This window comes from Thunnus albacares, chromosome 6, assembly GCF_914725855.1.
Source record: "Thunnus albacares chromosome 6, fThuAlb1.1, whole genome shotgun sequence".
NCBI lineage: Eukaryota > Metazoa > Chordata > Actinopteri > Scombriformes > Scombridae > Thunnus > Thunnus albacares.
The window spans coordinates 9,428,542-9,447,986 of record NC_058111.1 but is presented as its reverse complement, the minus strand read 5'-3'; the positions used below and the strand labels follow the sequence as shown (position 1 = coordinate 9,447,986).

The following is a 19,445-nucleotide window of genomic DNA, read 5'->3' as shown; positions in this document are numbered from 1 at the left end:
TAAGCTCCGTGAGTGCCACATTGAATTGAATACTGTTTGTTGATTATATTATTGTTCTCTCTGCTTTAGCAATTGTACAAGCAAGCTAACTTCCAGATGTTTTAATTTCTAATCCTTGTTTTCCTCCTCGCCTCCTGTTTCCTAATCTTTGCTACCCAAGTTATTCAGGACTCTTGTCTTTCAGAGGATAATCACAGTAGTCATTGTGAAAAGTAGGTTCATTCATTTATAAAAATAAAACCATTCAGTATCTGACAAAACAATAAATTAAAAAGGACTGGTGATTATATTTTCAGTAATCTGTGTCAATTCATACTGACAATATTTCATCATTTAAAAAAATCATTCACCAGAGAAGTGGCGTGTAGAGAAAAGACAGAACAAAGTGATAGATCATCATCCAGATTTTTGGAAAAAAGGAAATATAGGCTCTGACACAGAAGATATATCAAGACAGATACAGAGTTCAAGTGTGCTTTGCATTAATCTCACGTTGTAATGACAGTTTAAGGTTTTGGTATTCTGATGAATTCCAGGATTGGGCTTAAACTGCTTTCATTTTGTTTGCTGGTCTTTAATCTTCTAACCCTGCGTTCTTAATCAGAACTCAGAGCAGGTTTTTAATCTCGCATGAATGAGGCCGCGGATTATGGGCCTCTGACCTTGCCATGCTGCACAGCTGCTTCTTCCTCAAATCAAGTCTCTCTTCCTGTGTAGCTTGCAAAAGAGGATAATCTTACTTTTTGCGCTACAATGCTCCAAAATCTAAACTGTGCATAAAAGATACAAACACCAGGGAAGAATCCTAATTTTTGAGGGAGAAATTCCGAAATAGGTCCCATTCATAATGCTTCGGAGAGCTGTGATACTTGAAGGTGATGCCAGTTTTGACAAGCATCAACTTGAGGATTTTCTACAGATGTGTGTCATGGCAGCACTGGGAGATGATATCTGATGTCTGTGGCATTATCATCATCATCTAATCCTTTTGACTTTTAGATGCAACAGCATTATATGTCAGTGTGTGCATGCGCATGTGTGTGTGTGTATGTGTGTGAGTAGACTTCTCAGAGATAGGTATAAGTTTTATTAGTCACTTCAGGATGTAATTACCACTTTAACCTTGAGGATTGTGTTCTAAGGAAAACACAGTGAGATTGCTTTTTCTTTCATCGTCCCTAAGTCTTACTGCACCTATTTTAAAGGACACAAAACAACAAGGCGAGCACTGCCCACACTCAGAAGTAGATTTAAAATGGCCTTCATAAAATGGTTGTTTAATCTTGGTTTGTTTGTCCAAGTCTGCAACAAGGTCCTCTACTTTTTGAAATGAGAGGGAACACTCAGACCAATGTCAAATCACAGAATAGCTCCATGAACCCCAACATGTTTAAACCTAACAAACGATAAGCCCAGTTTACTTTGAACAGCTCAAAGATGGATATTTACAGCCACATAGACCATTAGTTGAAGGTCTACAGACACAAAGTGAACAACCAACAATCAAATGGATTGTCATACAGTGATGACACTATGTTGTGATGTTTTCTGCTTAAAGGTGCGTCTTTGAACAAAGTTTGTGGATTGAGGATGTTGCTGTGCTATGCATTATACACATATATTTAACTTGTATACAAAAATAAGCAGAAAAATAAAAGTGAGATAAGGAGTATGTGTAATGACAGTAAGCCTCACATGATATCAAACATTTTGTCTTGTCAGAAAAAGTTTCTTATATTTTGATATGAGATGACTAACGTGCACCCATGTGCCAAGAAACAAGGGGTCTGCATAAGAACTGGGCTAACATAATGCAAGGCAGAGAGTCAAGATGATAATAAGAAACACTCCAGACAGATTTAGCGTTCTTATTTTTAAACAGATGAGGATGATACAGATTGTTTCCCAACAGTTGTCATTGAAACGTCTTTGGAGAGCAGCATTACTCATACTATGCTAGTAGCTCAGGCAGATGTGATCAAGGCGTCTTTCCACCTACAGCATGATGAGTATTCCAACTCAGTGTGCACTGCTGGGTTACTTTTTCTAATTTCCTGTATGCAGAGTCTCTCGGTACCTTTACTTTATAAGGTTTATAGCGTAGGTCCCTTTATCACCCTAATCTCAATTTGCCTTTAATTTCAGCCCTAATTTAGTCCATAATTTTGCTATTAGTTGGAAACACATGAAGTTTTTTTTATCTCCACTCATGTTCATAAAACCATGTGCAATGTGCACATGATCCTTTAGACCACAAAGTCATTTTGCTGATGGCAGCACAAACAGTTCTGAACCTGGTTCCAGTTCCTCATTTAGAGCTCAGGGTCAACTTAGTTTCTGGATGATTTTTTTAAAGTTTGTGGATAAAAGTAAATTTTCAATCCTTGAGTTTGCACATAGCTATCTATGAGAAAATGCCAGCAGAGAAATTTCAGAATGAACCGTTCACACTGCCAGTCAAAGATCATAATAACTGATGAGCAGGGTGGTACTTCCATCTAGTGGCCAAAGTGTGGTACTGTGCAGTATATCAGCAGAGAGGAAAACACCCTCACTTCTTGCTTGATGAAATGAAACACTAAATAGTACACAAAATGTTGTTTATTTAAATCTGTAATCCATAAAAGCATTTAATAAAAATACTCAACGTGCAGACAGACTTAAACATAAGAGAATGCCATCAGTTCAATTCGATCTGGATTAATGTGCAACAGTGTTTGAGACAAGAATATAGAAAGATTACCTTTATCTTTCTGAATTCATACTATACTACTGCATAAGGCACGTTTTCCATCAAATAACATAACTTCTTATGTTCAGCTGTAACAGATACACTGGAACCATTCCTCAAATATCGGAGAAGAGTGATAGTTATTACTGTAACTATGCATTGGCATTCAAATAATGCTGATGAAAAGTTAAGTTAGCTGTAACAGTTTATTGTAATCAACCGTAAAAAGTTCTGTCTGTGCATATTTTATCAAAGAAACAGCATTATTGTAGAACAATACAGTACGTGACAAGATTATAATGATAGACTAATTAAACTAAGATTAAAGAAACGTCTTATTTTCAGAACTGTGAGTGTGTGTAGATGTAAGAAGGATAGAGGGGGGTGTGTGCACAAGAATTATCTTAGCCATCAAAGTTAAGTCAGGTTATGAGTTTCCCTGAGAAAAAACAAGCTTAATTTTAAGAAATACCCTCCTAGCTCACAAATGGAAACTTATGGGAATTACCTGAAAATTGTCTGCACCTTCAAAATGATGAATACTGGATTCTGTGATTACTACAGTGAAATGCATAATAGAAATACAGTGAAGATAGTTTGACATTTTTCTATGTCAACTTAAGATACCAATATCAGGCAGAAAATTATTCAGTGAAATAAACAGGAAAGCATATCTATTCCTAATGGGAATTACAGTATATAATCAAAAATACACTCCCTGCCACCTGGTCCTTTGTGATTACAAATGACAATGGAACTGGAATTCAATTATAAGCTGTTATTCATGTCCAAACAAGCATTGAGGAGAGGAGAAGAGACAGGGCAGCTCTGTGGGGAAGAAGATTCTGCCTCCTCTGTCTGTGTGCTGGCCTGTGGTGTGGTGGTTTGAACAGTTTCTGCAGGCGGGCCACTTGGGTCAGACTCTGAGGAACAACTTACCATTTCGATAGTAATCTGGGACTCCTCGTCTTTACCCGCAAGGCCCGGGAAGGAGATGGGGAAGTCTGGTGAGGAGTGCTTGGCAAGAAGCTGCAGGTGGTCCTGATCAGAGACAGACTCGATGCTGACACTCTTATATAACCCACAAAGACTCTGCCGCGCGTCCTCCAGGTTTTGCTCCAGTTCAGTTTGCTCCTGCAGCAGCCTCTCTTTCTTACTTTTCTGTAGAGTATGAATGACAGAGCAACTCAGTCACATTCTCAACTTATTATCCAGATATAAACCTTTGTTAGGATAGAGTGCAACCGCAGATTACCCGTAAAATTAAATACTCAGTAGAGCTTAGCACTGAGTGGTTAAATCCTCTTTGCTTTGATTTGCTATCGAATTTACACTCATGTAATTTAAACGTACAAGAGGGTGAGAAGCATCCACCTGCTGTCACAAATAGCTCTTGCTTTTTGAGGGGAGTGATTAGTAGATACACATTTTGATCTGGTCTACTGAAATAAACCTGTCAGTTAGCTGTGTAGCACAGGTTACCATGTTGATCTACCTGCAGGACTGCTGGCGAAAGACTTAATACTCTTCATGATACAAGCCTTTGTTGCAGAGATTTCAAAACTCACTTTCTTGCAGGTACTGTTTTCAAAAAAAAAACTCAACCCACTGTCAATTTGTGACTCTTGCCCATCTCCTCCAATTTATGTACAGTTAAACCACTAAACAGCAGAGAGCTGTGATACATGCAAGCACATTTAACTTAAAATGCTAAAAAAAAACCTTTCTTCTCATGCCAAAAGCAAATAAAGTAGTATTATTTTTAAAATATTTTGCATTGAGAAGCATAACCTTTTCATTAGGATGATTCTCTTTAATCTGTGCTCCAATCGACTGAATTACTGACCTCTATTGCAAAAATAACTTCTTTGTTATGTCAAATGGAGAAATTGTAAAAAGGAAGGGTGGAGACTGTGTCAGCGATTTGTTAAAGAGGAGAAAACTTCCACCGACGTCATTGAAATTCCTAATAATCACCACTAGAGGTCAATAATGTTTACAGAATATTTCAACAGCAGGTTGGATCACATGTTGAAAATATTTGAGATAGTAAAACAAAACTTACCAATGTTTTGATTTCACTTTCTAGCTGGTTTATGCTGTCTAGTTTTCTCTTTCTGCAGCGCTGCGCAGCCACGCGGTTTTTGCTTCGTCGACGGACGTCATGGACAAACTCCAGCTGATCTGGAGTCAGCTGATGGTGTCTCAGAAGTTGCTGGAAGGCACTCCGGCTCAGCGCTGAGATCTGCTGAACTGGGAATGGGAGCTGAATCTGTGGAGTAAAGGGAATCGGAGTTAGATTTATTTTACTTAAACTTTCAAAAAGCAAACATCAGCTGTACATGACAATGACCTCTGCTGCTCTTTTGTTGTTGGCCTCAGTATCTCCATCTGTGTCCAGGTCTGAATCATCCCCTGAGTTGAGTGAGGAGGACATGCAGGGGCTCTTCTCTGATTGGGAAAGGTTGTCAGTGCGTGAGGCCGGGTCATCACCTGTCCCAAAGTCCCTCAGGAAGGGACAGTCTCCTGCACTGGAACTCAGGTCTAGCTGTTTAAGCCAATGAAAGTCTGATGCTTTTGCCAGATTGTTTTGGTCCATTGGGTCCAGGGGGAGTGGTTGAGCCTGAGATGGGCATAGGTCAGACCAAAATCCCTTTGCCAGATGTTCAGCCACCTCCCTCTCTACGCTGCTCCTCTCCCCAAATCCCTCTTCATGGCTTAGAGCAGTCAGTGTAGGGTCTGACATTCTCTGTTCAAGGCCAGCCTCACTCTGCTCTAATAACTCACTGCAATCTTCTGCCCCTGATGTGTTGAGTGGACATGAACTGGGGTTACAGTTGGTTTCAGCACCGAGCGTTTCAACAGTCTGTTTAACATCTCTGCCTGCAGGCTGAATGAGTTCTGACGGATTCACATCCCCTGGGGTTGACAGCTCGCAGGGTAAGCCGCAGTCTGCCAAACTCAACTCACTTTGATTACACACATCTCCTATCTCTAAAATATCTCTTTCGCAGAACTGAGAGGGATCTGCTTTGTCGGAGTCTGGGCATGGCAGTGACAACATGGGGCACACACCATTTGCTGTTAACTCAAGAGATAAGGGGGCCATTTGTGGCCCACAGTTCTCCAAACAAAAGTGTTCTTCCCCGCTGTTCGTCTGACCCTGTGAGCTCTGAGGACACTGTGATGGGAAGTCTGTTTGTTCATCACCTCCTGAAGGCACTGGGCTGTGTGACTCAAATGATTTTGGTTGGCTGCTCTCTACGCTGGAGCCAAAATCTGTACTGGGATCCCGACTCCGACAACACGCTCTACGCCTGACCTCCTGTGAGGTTCTCTTGCCTTCAGAAAACTTTGGGATGAGGAAATCAAAGCATGCTGACTCCAAGTTGTGAAATCCCAAAAATTCAGCACTGCTGTGAATGGCGTGAATGTTTTCTTTGGTGAAGAGCAGCTTTGATGTGTAGGCAAACTGAAGCAAAGGTTCAAACCCCTCCACAGTCACCTGCAGGAAAAAGGACATACAGGAAATTGTTGAGGCATAATATAACTCATATCACTATATATAAAATACTGCAATGAAACTTGATCAGCTCAAAAAGTGGCAGAGACTACAACATGACTTTTACATACGTGTCCTGAAATGTGTCACAGTGTTTTACATTAAAGCCTTTACACAATATAAAGTTCAGTGGCTACTAAACACATTATTCATTACATTATTCTCTGCAGGACTGACAGATATATTGTTAGCACAGGTGTTGATATGAGAGTCACACTACAACAGCTGCAAATTGGACCAATAGTCATGTTGCACAAAATCATCTACTGCTCAACAGAAAACAAAGAAGAGAACAACTGTCTTTATCATGTAATAAAAAGCAATTTAGTGTAACTTTTTGTAGTGTAACTGGTCTTGCATGCATACTGTGTGCACAGATATTGCAGCTTGCTAAATTTAATATAGTATTTTAAAATGCATGGCAGTGATCTGAAGCCACTACCTTTATTACTTCCTCCTAGTCTAAAAAATTGCCACTGATAAATTCCATATTAACTGAATGAATTCAACAATGGCAGATACTAGTACCACTGTATCATTATATTAATGTTCTATTCACCATATATTGATGCACAGAACAAATCATTTGCAGTGTGAAATTTTCCCTCAAATCCTTCAGATGAACAGCAGGACACTGACCTCGTCGGGCAAGGTGATGGTGGGATTCTGTCTGGTGACATTGGTGACCCTGCTGTGAAAGTATTCGCTGCAGGAAGCCAAGACGGAGCAGTGGGCCCGGAAGCTCCTGTCCTCCACTAACACTGTCACATCACACAAGATGTCCCGCTGCCTCTGCTCATTCAGACACTGGAGAACATGAGCACTGTGCACTGCAGACTGAAAAGTGAACACTGACATGCGAGGGGCTTGGAGCGACATGGTTCCTACAGTACAAGCTCAGCCTGCGTGACAGAGGGAGTGAGGGGGAGTGGAATGAACAACATGATCACAACAGCTTGTTTGCCAAAATAGACCACAATGCGTTACACTCACTACTGTGATTAGGGCTGCAATGATTATTTTCATTATCGATTAATCTGTTGGTCATTTTATCGATTAATTGATTAATAGTTTGGTCTAAAAAAAAATGTCAGAAAATGGTTTCAATCACCATTTTCCAAAGCCTGAGATGCACACAAAGATTTCTTGTTTTGTTCTGATCAACAGTCCACAAACCAAAGATACTCAATTTACTATCACAGTAGACTAAAGAAAATAGAAAATACACATTATGAAGCTGGAACCACAGAAGCTTCGCATTTTTTTTAATAAAAAATGATTAAAAACGATTAATTGATTGTAAAATTATTTGATTAATTTTCTGTAGACCGTCTAATCCATTACTCAACTAATTGTTGCAGCTCTAACTGTGGTTAATCAATAAACCAATAAGTCAATAAACAGAAAATGAATCAGCAACAATTTTGATCAGTCAGTTTTTTTATTTGCTGCTTTTCTTACTCTTCTATGAAAGGCTTCACCTTGAACTCCGGGCTGGGATTTTTTAACTTTTTTGTTGACATTTTACAGAACAAATATTTAATCAATGAATCTAGATGATAACTGGTAGATTAGTCGATAAAGAAAATAATAGTTTGTTGCAGCCTTTTTTGGTTTCTCTGGCAGGAGGTGGTAAGTGCATTGTCAGAAAAAAATCACAGAAAGCCATCAAGCACATTTTGAAAGTGTGAGTTGATCCCTTGAGGTCTGGAGAAACATATCAATGCCTCTGAAATAGTTCTTCATCCTGGTATTACTGAAATACCTTCATGCAAAACTGCTGCAGATACACTTCCTACCGTCGCATACATATTTGCATCTATTAAGGTGATATTTGTTATGGGCAGCAAGATCACGGGACGATCAAATGACCCCGCACAAGTTTCCCTATGCAAGACATTCAACACAAAGTTACTTAAATGCATAATATGGAATTTTATCATTCAACTATATATGAGAATATGTGTGATAAGTAACTACGATTAGAGGCTATTAACTAACAACGATCGGGTCTCTTTAACTTCGCGGTAGCAACAAATGCTGGATTGTTTCTCTCTGACTTCTATCAAAATATGCAGTGACGATGTTAACATTGCGATAAGTGAAACAAAGAATTAGCGACACGAAAGACGATTAAGTAACGTATGCTAGCTAGGTTAAATGTTATAATAGTTGATCGGCACTGCAGCCAGGACGGGTTTAATTTTAACTCTTTAACTTGGAAAGCGCAAGTTTAAAATGCTGACTCATGTTTAGCCAAGTTATCGAGCAGGGCCCGGTGGACAGACTTAACAAAATATCCAAAGCTGTTGAAGATTTCTGTTCATGTTTCTATCGACTGACAAAATTTCACTAGTATTCTCGATTGAGTTTGATAATGGTCAGAAACAGTCAAAACGTCAAAGCTTTACAGTAACGTAGGCCGACCGTTAGCCGTAACGACTGTACGGAGCGAATACATTTTTCCTTTTGTTGGCTAATAATCACAACCTTCTGAAACAGTGACTTTACTTTATAACTATTCATTTTAAAACGTCAAATATTCACAGACCTGCCATGTCAGCTTGATAATATTGCCATTGGGGGGATTCTAAGCAGAGATGGATCTGGCCATCCGGAACCAGACTTTCCTCTCATGTGACAGTTTGGACCAGGAAAAATTGGTAGCACGTACTGCGCACGCTCAGTGCGAGACGGTCAGCAAACCAGCACACAAGACAAGAAGAAACTTTTTCACATTTTAAAGCATTTCATTACATGATGATGACATGATGGCATATGTAAAAATAATCATATAAATATTTCGTACAAATCCCCCCCCCCCACCCCACTCCCATAACTTTCGTTTATCTACTGAAACTGATACTTATTTTGTTGTGTACAAATCACAATCTGTTCAATGTCCATGTTGACTTTCATCGCACACCTTGCCAATACAACTGTTAAGTTTAATATATGAAACACTGTAGCTTTTCTCTACTAGTGTGATAAAATACCAACACTGTCACATGTCTTCTCTGAGTAATATCATTTATATCAAATATCATTTCAACACAGCCCAGGTATCATTGACAAAACAGGTTGATAAAATTCGTGAGATCCCTTCTATTGTGGAGCTGAAGCAGCAGCAGGTTGATTTGTTTGGATTTCCTGATGCACAGTTTGATTAGAGGATCCTTTCATAGAAGAGGAGGTAGGCTTGGCAACTCTGGACTTTGCTCTCGCTCACAGGCTGGACACTTGTGTCGCTGATATGGAACCAGGATCCTCTGGGTGGCTCTGCAGAGGCAGAGGTGAGTTAAAAGGAGACACTTCAAATATTAAGACCAAGTTATTATTCTATTGACTCTCATGCTTAAAGCACACCTACCTTCTGCTGAAAGTCCATTAGATGAGGATTTAGGGCACTGAGGTCGTACTTTTACATAGGCTGTGTAATGGCCTGACCTCATTGTTCCACTGTGCTCGACAATACCATACAGGCTATACAAAACCTGAGTATCTCCCTCTGTAACATTCTGTGTGGAGACAATGTTTTGTTAGTTCTCAGGCTACACTAAAACACTAATACATTCATAAATACGTCTTTAAGAGTATTGAATTTCATTAAAAGCTGTAAATCCTGTTATTTACCTTGCATTTGATTCTACAAAAAGGGGCAAGATCCAGTGTCACAGGGAAGTGGACATGTCTGTTCACTTTACAAATACTGTAGCCATTCTAGAGGAAAACGACAAAAGTGGTCTCATTAAAATTCAGGAAGAAAAGGAGACTTTTCTGTTCCCTATAAAAGACAAAAATGATCAAAACAAAACGACGTGTCATGCTCCCAGTTTGGTTGCAGCTGTGTAACTAAAAGCTGCTAGGCTGACAGTCCGTTGGATCAAAGATATGTAAATACTGAAAATCTTTCCAACTGGATCACCTGTTGAAATCTCTTCAAATGGAGGGTAAGCACTGGCGGGGGAAAGGAGATCAGCATTTGCTTCAAGGCATCAGTGTAGATATTCTTCTTGGATCCTACACAAAAGGACAAATTAAGTATGGTGATGAACTTTATTGATCCCCAACTAGAAAACAACAAGAGTATGACTGAACAAAATCCATAAATGTGTTCACTTTGTACGAGAGCAAAGACAAAAGCGTAATAACAAAAGGACAAATATGATTATTATGGATGGATTCAATTTACCTCCAGCTTTGTCTTTGTTTGACTGCCGTTTAGTGCAGGTGACACACAGAAGGCTGTTGTTTTGTGTGAGGGTTTCCACCTCTGTGAACTGAAACAGGCACGACTGTACCGAACACTCTTGTTTCTCAGGGGACGACCTGGTAGCCAGTGTGTGGAAAGCCAGCTCTGGGTCTTGGTTTACTACAGTATACTCTTTAGCCTCTGGTGGTTCATCTTCACTTTCCATGCTTTGTTCCACAGTATCAGAGTCTATGAAGGCATCATCCAAAGTTACTTTCTCCATTTCACTCACTAGCTGTGTGTCCGCTTCTCCTTCCTGATCCATGTCGGATATTTTCTCCTCATCTAAGACGCCGTCCTTCGAGTTCTGCTCTTCTGACAAGACGGTGAAACGATTGCTGACCGATGATATATCCGTTGAGTCACAGTCGATCACTGAATCCTCCTCTTCTTCCTCCTTCTCAGCCTGGACCGTGTCAAGGTTCTTCAGGTTCTGTTCGGAGACATTGGTTTGTGCAGAATCTCCTTCACCCAATGGGGCTTCATTGTGTGTCTCATTGTCAGCATTTTCCCCATCTTCTGCTTCCGCAGCAGGATCTGCCTGTTCGCTCTCTGTGCAGTTTGGAGATGTGAGACTGTTCAGAGTGACTCTGCCCTCGAGCTTCTGCTGCCTCTTTTGATGCTGTAGGTAAAGACAAGGAAGCAATACAGGCAATTTAGTTAATTAGTTCAGTGGTTCTCAAAGCGGGGGTTCCTTGAGGGAGTTCCAGGGGGTCCCAGCAAAAAAGAGGAATAATAAAAGGGGAATCATTTATTTTCACTATAATTACATCCATAAGTAACACAATGACAGAATGTATGGCTGTAATAAAACATCTAAAAGCAAAAAATCTTATCAGATGGGGGACCCTGGGATAAAAATCTTATCAGATGGGGGATCCTAGGATAAAAATCTTATCAAATGGGGGTCCGTGGTCTAATTTGTGTCAGTTTAGGGTCCCTTGACATTATCATCAGTTAATTAGTTAGTTAATTATTCCGCACTCATCCATCAAAAAGAAAGTTACAGCAAAAGAAAAATCTTATTTTATATACATTCACTGAGGTACCTTTGCTTGCTTCTTTGCCTGCTTCTTGGCTTTCTTCTGCTGGTATTTGCTGCCAGCCCCAGTGGGCATGTCGTCATTTCCATTTGTCAAAGCAGGGCTGTCTCTGCCATCCTGGCTTGAGTCACTGGTCTTTGGAACTACTTTTTTCTGGTTCTTCTTTCTGTATGCCTGTAAGAATAGATGGATTCATAAGGGGGGTACATATGTGTAACACAAACAAATCATTGCTCAACAAATTGTCAAAAAACACTCAAACATGGGCTTTACCTCGTCAGAAACAGGAAGAGAAAGATCCAAAAACATCTCTGTAACCACAGACACCTGTAAGAGCAAAGTAGTGGCCATTTAGCATAATTTTAACATGATACTGTAAAAAAGATTTCCCTCATTTTTTTTGTCCACAGTACATACCGTTTTACACTGCTGACACATTATGGTGCTGGTCATTTCCCCACCAAAAACTTGGTCAACAAAGTTTTTTGGAAATCCATTTTTCTCGTACTCTAAAATTCAAAGTTCATGTTAGAGGACCACATTTCTCAAATAATCAAGCTATAAGGTGTACCAAAGCTATACACTATACTAAAGTTACGTTTTTTGCCTTCATGATAGTGACCGCAATCATTCTAATTTACCAAATATAGTTACAACTTACCTTTAACTAGAGTTTTCAGCTGTTCTCCATCTGTGCTTCGTTTAGATTGTTTCAAAGTCTCCATTATCCCTGAGCTTACTCTCTGTAGATACAAACACAATCTTTAAATGTAAATGATATGCATAAAGTGTCCTCGATTTGTGACTAAATTTAGAGTCTGGATTACTTGGTACCAATGAGCCTGATATAAGAAGTCTAAGTGCATGGTGCAATACACGTCACTGGCTTACAAGAAATGTATACAATGCATTACTGCTCTGCTGTCAATACAGTATACTGCCATGTAACACATAGTCATTTGGACAGCCACAGTGTCCATTTCAAGTGCAAATCTTTCACCAATGTGATATATAGATAGATGTGTTTGATACTGAGTGCGTACTTTGATCTCCTCAGCTCTCATCCCATCCAGCAGGTAGCGCAGCAGCTCCTGGCTATCTTGCTGCTGAAATCCTTTGAACCTGGCAGCTCTGCAGAAAAGAGACAAGACGATGACCGATTCTTAATGTAATGATTCTAGGAAATACATTTAAAGTATATCTTAAGTCTGAGTTCCACCTCAATTTGTAGCTGCACTCACTTTTTACAAACTTGAGTGAACAACTCCCGGGGTGTTACCACACCCTTCTTAGATTCCTGGATCTCATTGAGGAGTTGACACATGGCCAAAGTCAGGGATCCTGGCTGGTCTACCTGCACTTCAATAGGCTCCTGCAATTATAATGAAACAAGTCTTTAAGTAATAAACAGCGTAGGGCAGGACAAATCTAATATCTTAAAAAATATATATTTAAAGAGTGATGGCAACACACCAGATCTGAGGAGGCATTAGGTTCAATGTTAAGGCTTGTCTTCTCTCCTGTCACCTTGTTGAGAGTCTGTCTTAACAGCTGTGTTTGAGAGAGGTTCTGGAAAAGGTAGTGAAAGCATTTAAAAAAAAAAAAAAAAAAAATTAAGCTCTCATTTTAACTCAAGACTGGAATCCTATAACGGTATGGCCTTACCTGAATCACTGCATTAAAGAAACACGTGTTTCCCAGGTTGCTCAGTCCCTTTACAGAAACACCACCACTGTCTTCCGTTGTGCTGGATTTCTGTGATTTCCCAACACTCTCTTTCTTAGCGTTTTTCTTTTGGTGGCCCTTGTTCTCTTTGTTTTCCTTGTCCTCGCTTTCATCTGCTTTTACAGTTTCTGTCTTCTGCTCTGCTTCCAGCACGCTGTCTTCCTCTTTTACCCCTAAATAACCAGACGCAACACAGTGGACAGAGCGGACATTGTTGTGGAAACATGTAATTCCAACACTTTGACCAACAAAACCATCACACAGTGGTGCCAAACTTGCCTATGGTACCTACTTTTCTGCGGTCTCTTTATGGGATCCGATGAGGTTTGCTTTTTTAAGTTGGTCACCAGCTGAGCCAAATGTCCAGTTCTGGAGTACTGGACTTCATCATCACATATATAACACCTGAGGGGTTGACAACACATAATACAAAGAACAAGTAAACTCCTGTTTTTTGAAACTAAACATATGCCTACTTGTTTATGCACCACAGCAATATGCTCACCAGACACTCCAGTTGTCCATGCTGATCACAAGGCAATGTGGGTCCGACCGAGGAGTCTCATAATGTTTGACGGCGTGCTGGTTCTCAGAATTTCGTCCACATCCCTTGTAAAAAAAGTTGCAATTTCATCAAAAAAGTCTCTTCATATATAGTGTCAAAATCTGAATTATCAATAGATCATAAAAACTCACTCTATGGCCGCATTTCAAGCACATCCATACTGCCGCTGTCTCTTTTTCCTCTTCAGATTCCTGGGACTGGGTGGTGCTGGTATTTTCATTTTCATTTTCTTCATGCTTACAATCCTGGCAACTTATCCAATCAGAATTCCCAGCAAGTTTCTTGAGAAGAGTTTGGTCTGTTCCTTTCTTAATATGCCTGCAGGATGGACCTATGAAGAAACAAAATAAATACATAAAATCAAGAAAAATCACAATGAAGCAAACTCACCATAGGCCCCTCCACAGGTTGTAATATGACATGAAGATGATGACATGTTCTTTACCTGCCAGGTCAATGTCATCGTCCTCTCTGGAGCTCTTGTCCTTCCCCCTTTTCTTTCCCATATTCACCTAAACACGGGAATCAGAGATTAATGGAAATCAGACACAACAGTCACCTGAGCCAATACCTACGCCAGGTTATAATGCGGCTTGCAACAATGATGTTTATAAATGTTCAGTGACAGACGCAAACAACAATTAATGTCATGACATTAAAAACTCCATGTTCACCCTCATGGTCCAGTCAACTTACTGTCACAAACGGAGGTTAAAACCTGCAGTTTTCAGTTTCGTTCACTTTGTGCGGATGAAGACTCTAATCCTGACATAGTTAAATTAGCTAGTTTACTGAACCTTAAAGCGAAAGCCTTCAGGTAAGAAAAACGAGGTGTACAAAATTATAATTTCGTATAAAAAAAATCACTCCGCTGATTTGGCAAAAAAAAAATCCCAGCTGACACATGCAGACAACAGAGGAACAAAACGTGACGGTGCCGTTGTTTCTGATGCTCCGTACGTGTGTTTCCTGTGTGTGTCGCGCGGAACACTCCGGGTAGAAACAAACCTAGATTGCTAGCTAGGGTAGCTAGCAGTATGATTAGGCAAGTCGCCCTGGTGGCTAACTACACTACATGTACAGCTCCACAGGTTTTTCTACAGCGAGTTTAATTTTAGCCATTTTATCAAGAAAAACAACATGTCATGTTTTGACTTAAAGCAATAGTAAAGATCGACGCTTTAGTTTGTTATTGTCAGAATGTCTTACTTGGAGTGGGCTGAAGCTCAGCTCGCAGAGATTGAACTGCTGACCAGCATGTTTCCTACTCAGGAGGAGTTGGAGTTCATAGACCAGGTGGCACTAGCTGAACTCAGGGACTACGTGGAGGGCTCAGCTTCAGCAGACAGCCCCCCTCCCTCCAGACCCCAGTTTCTCATCAAACAGAAGCTGGACGCTGAAGGCACGGGAAAGGTAACCACACAAAACTCATTGTGATTTCACTATGTTCTATTCTAAAAAAAACAAAACATGATTAATTTCTGTCTCTTGTTACTCCACACAGGCAGATGTAATTTTATCCTGTGCCTATCCATCTGAATATCCCAGTGTGATGCCAGAAATAACGGTCCGGTAAGCCACTTTCTAACGTTACTGATGTATGGTGAAGGTGTTCATTAAATGTTGTGCTGCTGTCATACTAGGGCTGACTGTTCTGCTGTTCAATACAGTGAACTGTGATCCAATGGAATGCATAATTTGGACAATAGAAAATTAGACAACATTAACGCAGTATGTGAATATAATCTAATACAGTGGTTCCCAACATTTTTGGCCTATGACACCTTAAAATAAAGCAAAGTCTACCTGCAGCCCTTGTCACATGTTGCACTGTCTACCAGTTAAATTACCAACTATTGTCGTTTTGTCCACAAAATGTCAGAAAATAGTTAAAAAATAACTGTTAAAGTTTCCCACAGTCCAAAGTTACACCTTCAAGATCTAGTTTTATCTGACTAATAATCCAAAAACCCACAGATATTCAGTTTATCATCATATTTGACAAAGAAAAGCAATAAATCATCACATTTGAGAAGCTTTTTTTTTTTTTTTTTTTTAATTTTTTGCTTAAAAAACAACTAAAACAATTATTCAGTTAACACTAATCCACATGAAATAAAGCAAAAATTAGAAGAAAGTTAAAAAAAAAACAAAAAACAAAACAATTTTGTGTGTCCAAAATTTCATTTTATATTTTTATTCTATCTTGTCCCATCATCTCGCGACCCCATTGCTCAATCCCAAAACCCCTTGTGGGGGTCCTGACCTCCAAGTTGGGAACAACTGATTCAGGCTCCAAATCACGGATGAACGAAGGGAGGCCAGTGGATACTCATCTGTTTTATTATGTTTACTTAGTAGGTGATTTATTTACTAGTGCAGACTTTTCACAAAGAATCATATTTGTTTTTATCAGCGGGTTATAAAATGCCAACTAATTACCTCTTGCTATTTAACAGTTTACAACAGTAACATTTTCATAAAAACTCCATGTTAAACATGCATTAATAACTCCAAGCAAGTAATATTTAACTTTGCCATTCTGAGTTTAGCAGCTTTCATTCCATAAATCCTGAATTGCAAAGAGCCACAAAAAGCAGCCAAGGACAACAGTGTCATTGATGTGGTCTAATGTGAAAATGATTGAAAATTACATTGATGAGCAACAAACTGATAACACAGAGGAAACTGTTTTTGTGGCCGAATGTGCAAGGTCATCTTTTACTGTTATGGTTGATTTGATGTTTAGACAGCTGCATGGTTGAATACAGATAACATTCAATTACCTAAATGCTGTATGTGATCGCTTCATTGAGTTGTTAAGCAGTGAAATTATTTAATCTATTTTACAAAAAAATTGTATGAAAACTGTTAAAGGGGAAAGAATGACATGTATTAACCTCTACTGATCATCATCTTTATCGGCCAAGTATGTTTACACATACAAGAAATTTGACTCTGGTTTAGTTGCTCTCAATGTACTTACACAGAATAACAACACAACAATCCTCAGAAATATACACAAGGAATAACTATATACAGGTGAAACCATTTCTCTGAACTGCAAACAGGATACAAATAGTGCAAAGAAGTAAAGAGTGCAAGGAGTGATGATAAATATTAAATGGTAAAAAAGACGTTACTTAATATACATACAGTAGGTGGTTATCTACAGTATATACAGCCCGTTCAGATATACAGTAGTGAGTGAAATGTATTGCACATTCTGTATTTTAAGATAAATATATATAATTTGTAGGTACACTGGCTATTATAGTGTTCCAGGGTTATTGCACAATGCCACAGTGAGTTAACTGTTCAAGTGTAACGGCGAGGAGGAAGAAACTATTCCTGTGCCTGGTGGTTGTGGTATACAGTGTTCTGTAGCATCTACCAGAGGTTGGCACTGATAATCGTTTCTGCAGTCCTGTTCCTGTCCTGAATTGCAGTTTGTGTAGGGGGATAAGTTTCAGTTTCTCCTCCTATTCACTTTATTTAGGTGGTCAGTAACTGACACAAGCTATAAAATCACATTATTACTATAAAGTGAATAAATTTGCAATTTGAATAGAGATCTAATAGTGAGGACATTATGCATATGACACAATGCAAATACTGCAGCAGCAGTAAATTTGCTTATAGAAAATATTGTTTTAGAGTAGTCATTCATTTTAATTAGTAAGCCTATCAACCTCCTGATGATCAGTTATAGTTTTTTGTGTGATATTTACAGTGCAAGTCTTAGTTACTCCAAGCTTACCAGTAAAAGTTTTTGCTTCCAAGAATGGAAAGTTCCAGTCCCAAGTGGCCTTGAATGCTCTCTGAATCCTTCTTACAGCATGTTTTATCCGTGCCCTAGGTGTGCCAGTCTCAGCAGGGCCCAGCAGACACAGCTTCACACAGATCTCAATGCATACCTCATGGAAAGCTGCCAGGGGGAGGTATGTGTGCTCTCTGCTGTGGACTGGGTGAAAGACAACCTGCAGGTCTTCATTAATAAGAGCTCATCAGCAGCGGCGGCTCCTAAGAAAGAGTCTGCCTCTCCATGGCCACAGGAAGTGTTCAGTCGACTGTGGATCTACAGTCACCACATCTACAACAAGACCAAGAGGAAGAATATCTTGGAGTGGTCCAAGGAGCTGGGCTTGACTGGATTTAGCATGCCTGGAAAGCCTGGTATTGTGTGTGTGGAGGGCCCTCAATCTGCCTGCGAGGAATTCTGGTCCAGGTACCTTGAGTGTTGGTATTTTTAGCTGCTGATATCACAGTCAGAAACCTGCTGAGGTACCAGGTTTATTATTTTCCAAACTTTTTCCCATTTCACAGAGTGAAGGTTCTGACATGGAAGAAGATCATGATTCGACATAGAGAGGATATTCCCCTTGATCGTCAGGACGAGGACAGCGGGACTGTTGAAAGTATAGACTCCCTGCGCAAATTCACAGGCTTTGAAGAGGCCATGTTTGACCCCCATGGGAATAGAGGTAATCACATGGACCTTGGGCTGCTCTACCAATTCTTAAATGAGAGAGGCTGTTGTGACGTCTTTCAGATATATTTTGGCATTGAAGGGAGGTAGTAGTCAGACCTAGACATTTATTATATGCAGGTATTTGTCTGGTGCCTTGACACTGAAGTCATTTCTCGCAAAAAAAGTGTCAACTTGCAAATGGAAATGCATTTCCAGTTTTTTTGTTTGTTTGCAAGCACACAAATGGAACATGTGCTTGATAAACTGAAATAAATGTACCACATTTTCAGGGATGTCACTCAGTCGTTGCAGTACACCTGGGACATTATTGGAATAAAAGGCAGAGAGTTTCCACAGTAATAGCTAATTGCCATGTTTTTCAGAAGAAGCATTAAAAATATGTTCATTGGAGAGTTTTCTCAAGGACCCCAGTTATATTTGCAATTGTAATACTACTGCATGTGCTGCAGATCACACCTTGCCCTAGGTGTTTCTTTCATGAAATGGTACCTCTGTGTATTACTACTAGACTATTATAGGATTTTCAGATCTGATACCACATTAATAATTGGACAACATAGTCAACAATATGCTGGTTATCTGTGTATAAAATCTGTTGATTTTTGTCCTATGAATTATAGATAACATGACCGTGGAAAGTCATTCTCCAATTTTCTTTGAATGATTAGTTAGATAAATTGTGATTTGAGGATTACACTCCAGCATCATGGAAACTTGTGGTTATTCAACATGAATTGTGTTTTTAGCCGCTTAAGACTGAGATGGAATCATGAAAATTGAAAGAACATTCATATAGAACTCTATATTGATTTTGTACCTCCAAGATTCTTAAAAATGTAATCATACTGTATAAAATATATGGTATTTATGGATATTTTATAGGTGATTTTACTAGCATAATTCATTTCATATACACTGTTTGAAAGGCCAGTGTCATTTCATACCATTGTTTTTATATACACATATACAGACGGGTGACAAATTAAAAGACGAACCGGTACAGGCCTGAATGCTTGACCCCTACAGTGAGTCGATCCGGTAACTCTGTTATGCTTAAGGGGCCATTTTGCTGGCA

At 39.5% G+C, this 19,445-nt stretch overlaps 3 protein-coding genes across 4 annotated transcripts; 1 reads left to right on the top strand and 2 right to left on the bottom strand.

Moving 5' to 3' along the window:
• Positions 1-3,499: 3,499 nt before the first annotated feature.
• Positions 3,500-7,172, bottom strand: LOC122984206 (transcription regulator protein BACH1-like). Its single transcript, XM_044354539.1, has 4 exons — positions 6,933-7,172; positions 5,085-6,236; positions 4,797-5,003; positions 3,500-3,892 (listed from the first exon to the last, which is right to left on the bottom strand). Exons 1-4 carry the CDS (start codon positions 7,170-7,172, stop codon positions 3,500-3,502), a joined length of 1,992 nt encoding a protein of 663 aa, XP_044210474.1.
• On the bottom strand, positions 4,891-15,168 carry usp16 (ubiquitin specific peptidase 16). Of its 2 annotated transcripts, none has more exons than XM_044353563.1 (19): positions 15,088-15,168; positions 14,324-14,390; positions 14,010-14,209; positions 13,819-13,922; positions 13,606-13,718; positions 13,254-13,486; positions 13,062-13,157; positions 12,830-12,960; positions 12,632-12,719; positions 12,250-12,331; positions 12,006-12,097; positions 11,862-11,915; positions 11,595-11,762; positions 10,486-11,167; positions 10,219-10,313; positions 9,927-10,013; positions 9,664-9,811; positions 8,845-9,572; positions 4,891-5,003 (listed from the first exon to the last, which is right to left on the bottom strand). In XM_044353563.1, the coding sequence occupies exons 2-18, from the start codon at positions 14,382-14,384 to the stop codon at positions 9,460-9,462; spliced, it is 2,547 nt and encodes an 848-aa protein (XP_044209498.1). In that variant the 5' UTR covers positions 14,385-14,390; positions 15,088-15,168; the 3' UTR covers positions 4,891-5,003; positions 8,845-9,459. The 2 variants fall into 2 exon arrangements, with proteins under 2 accessions (XP_044209498.1, XP_044209497.1); XM_044353562.1 differs by lacking the exon at positions 15,088-15,168 and adding an exon at positions 14,575-14,787.
• rwdd2b (RWD domain containing 2B) lies at positions 14,918-18,760 on the top strand. Its single transcript, XM_044353564.1, has 4 exons — positions 14,918-15,291; positions 15,383-15,450; positions 17,738-18,106; positions 18,205-18,760. The coding sequence occupies exons 1-4, from the start codon at positions 15,079-15,081 to the stop codon at positions 18,455-18,457; spliced, it is 903 nt and encodes a 300-aa protein (XP_044209499.1). The 5' UTR covers positions 14,918-15,078; the 3' UTR covers positions 18,458-18,760.
• The last annotated feature ends 685 nt before the right edge of the window (positions 18,761-19,445 follow it).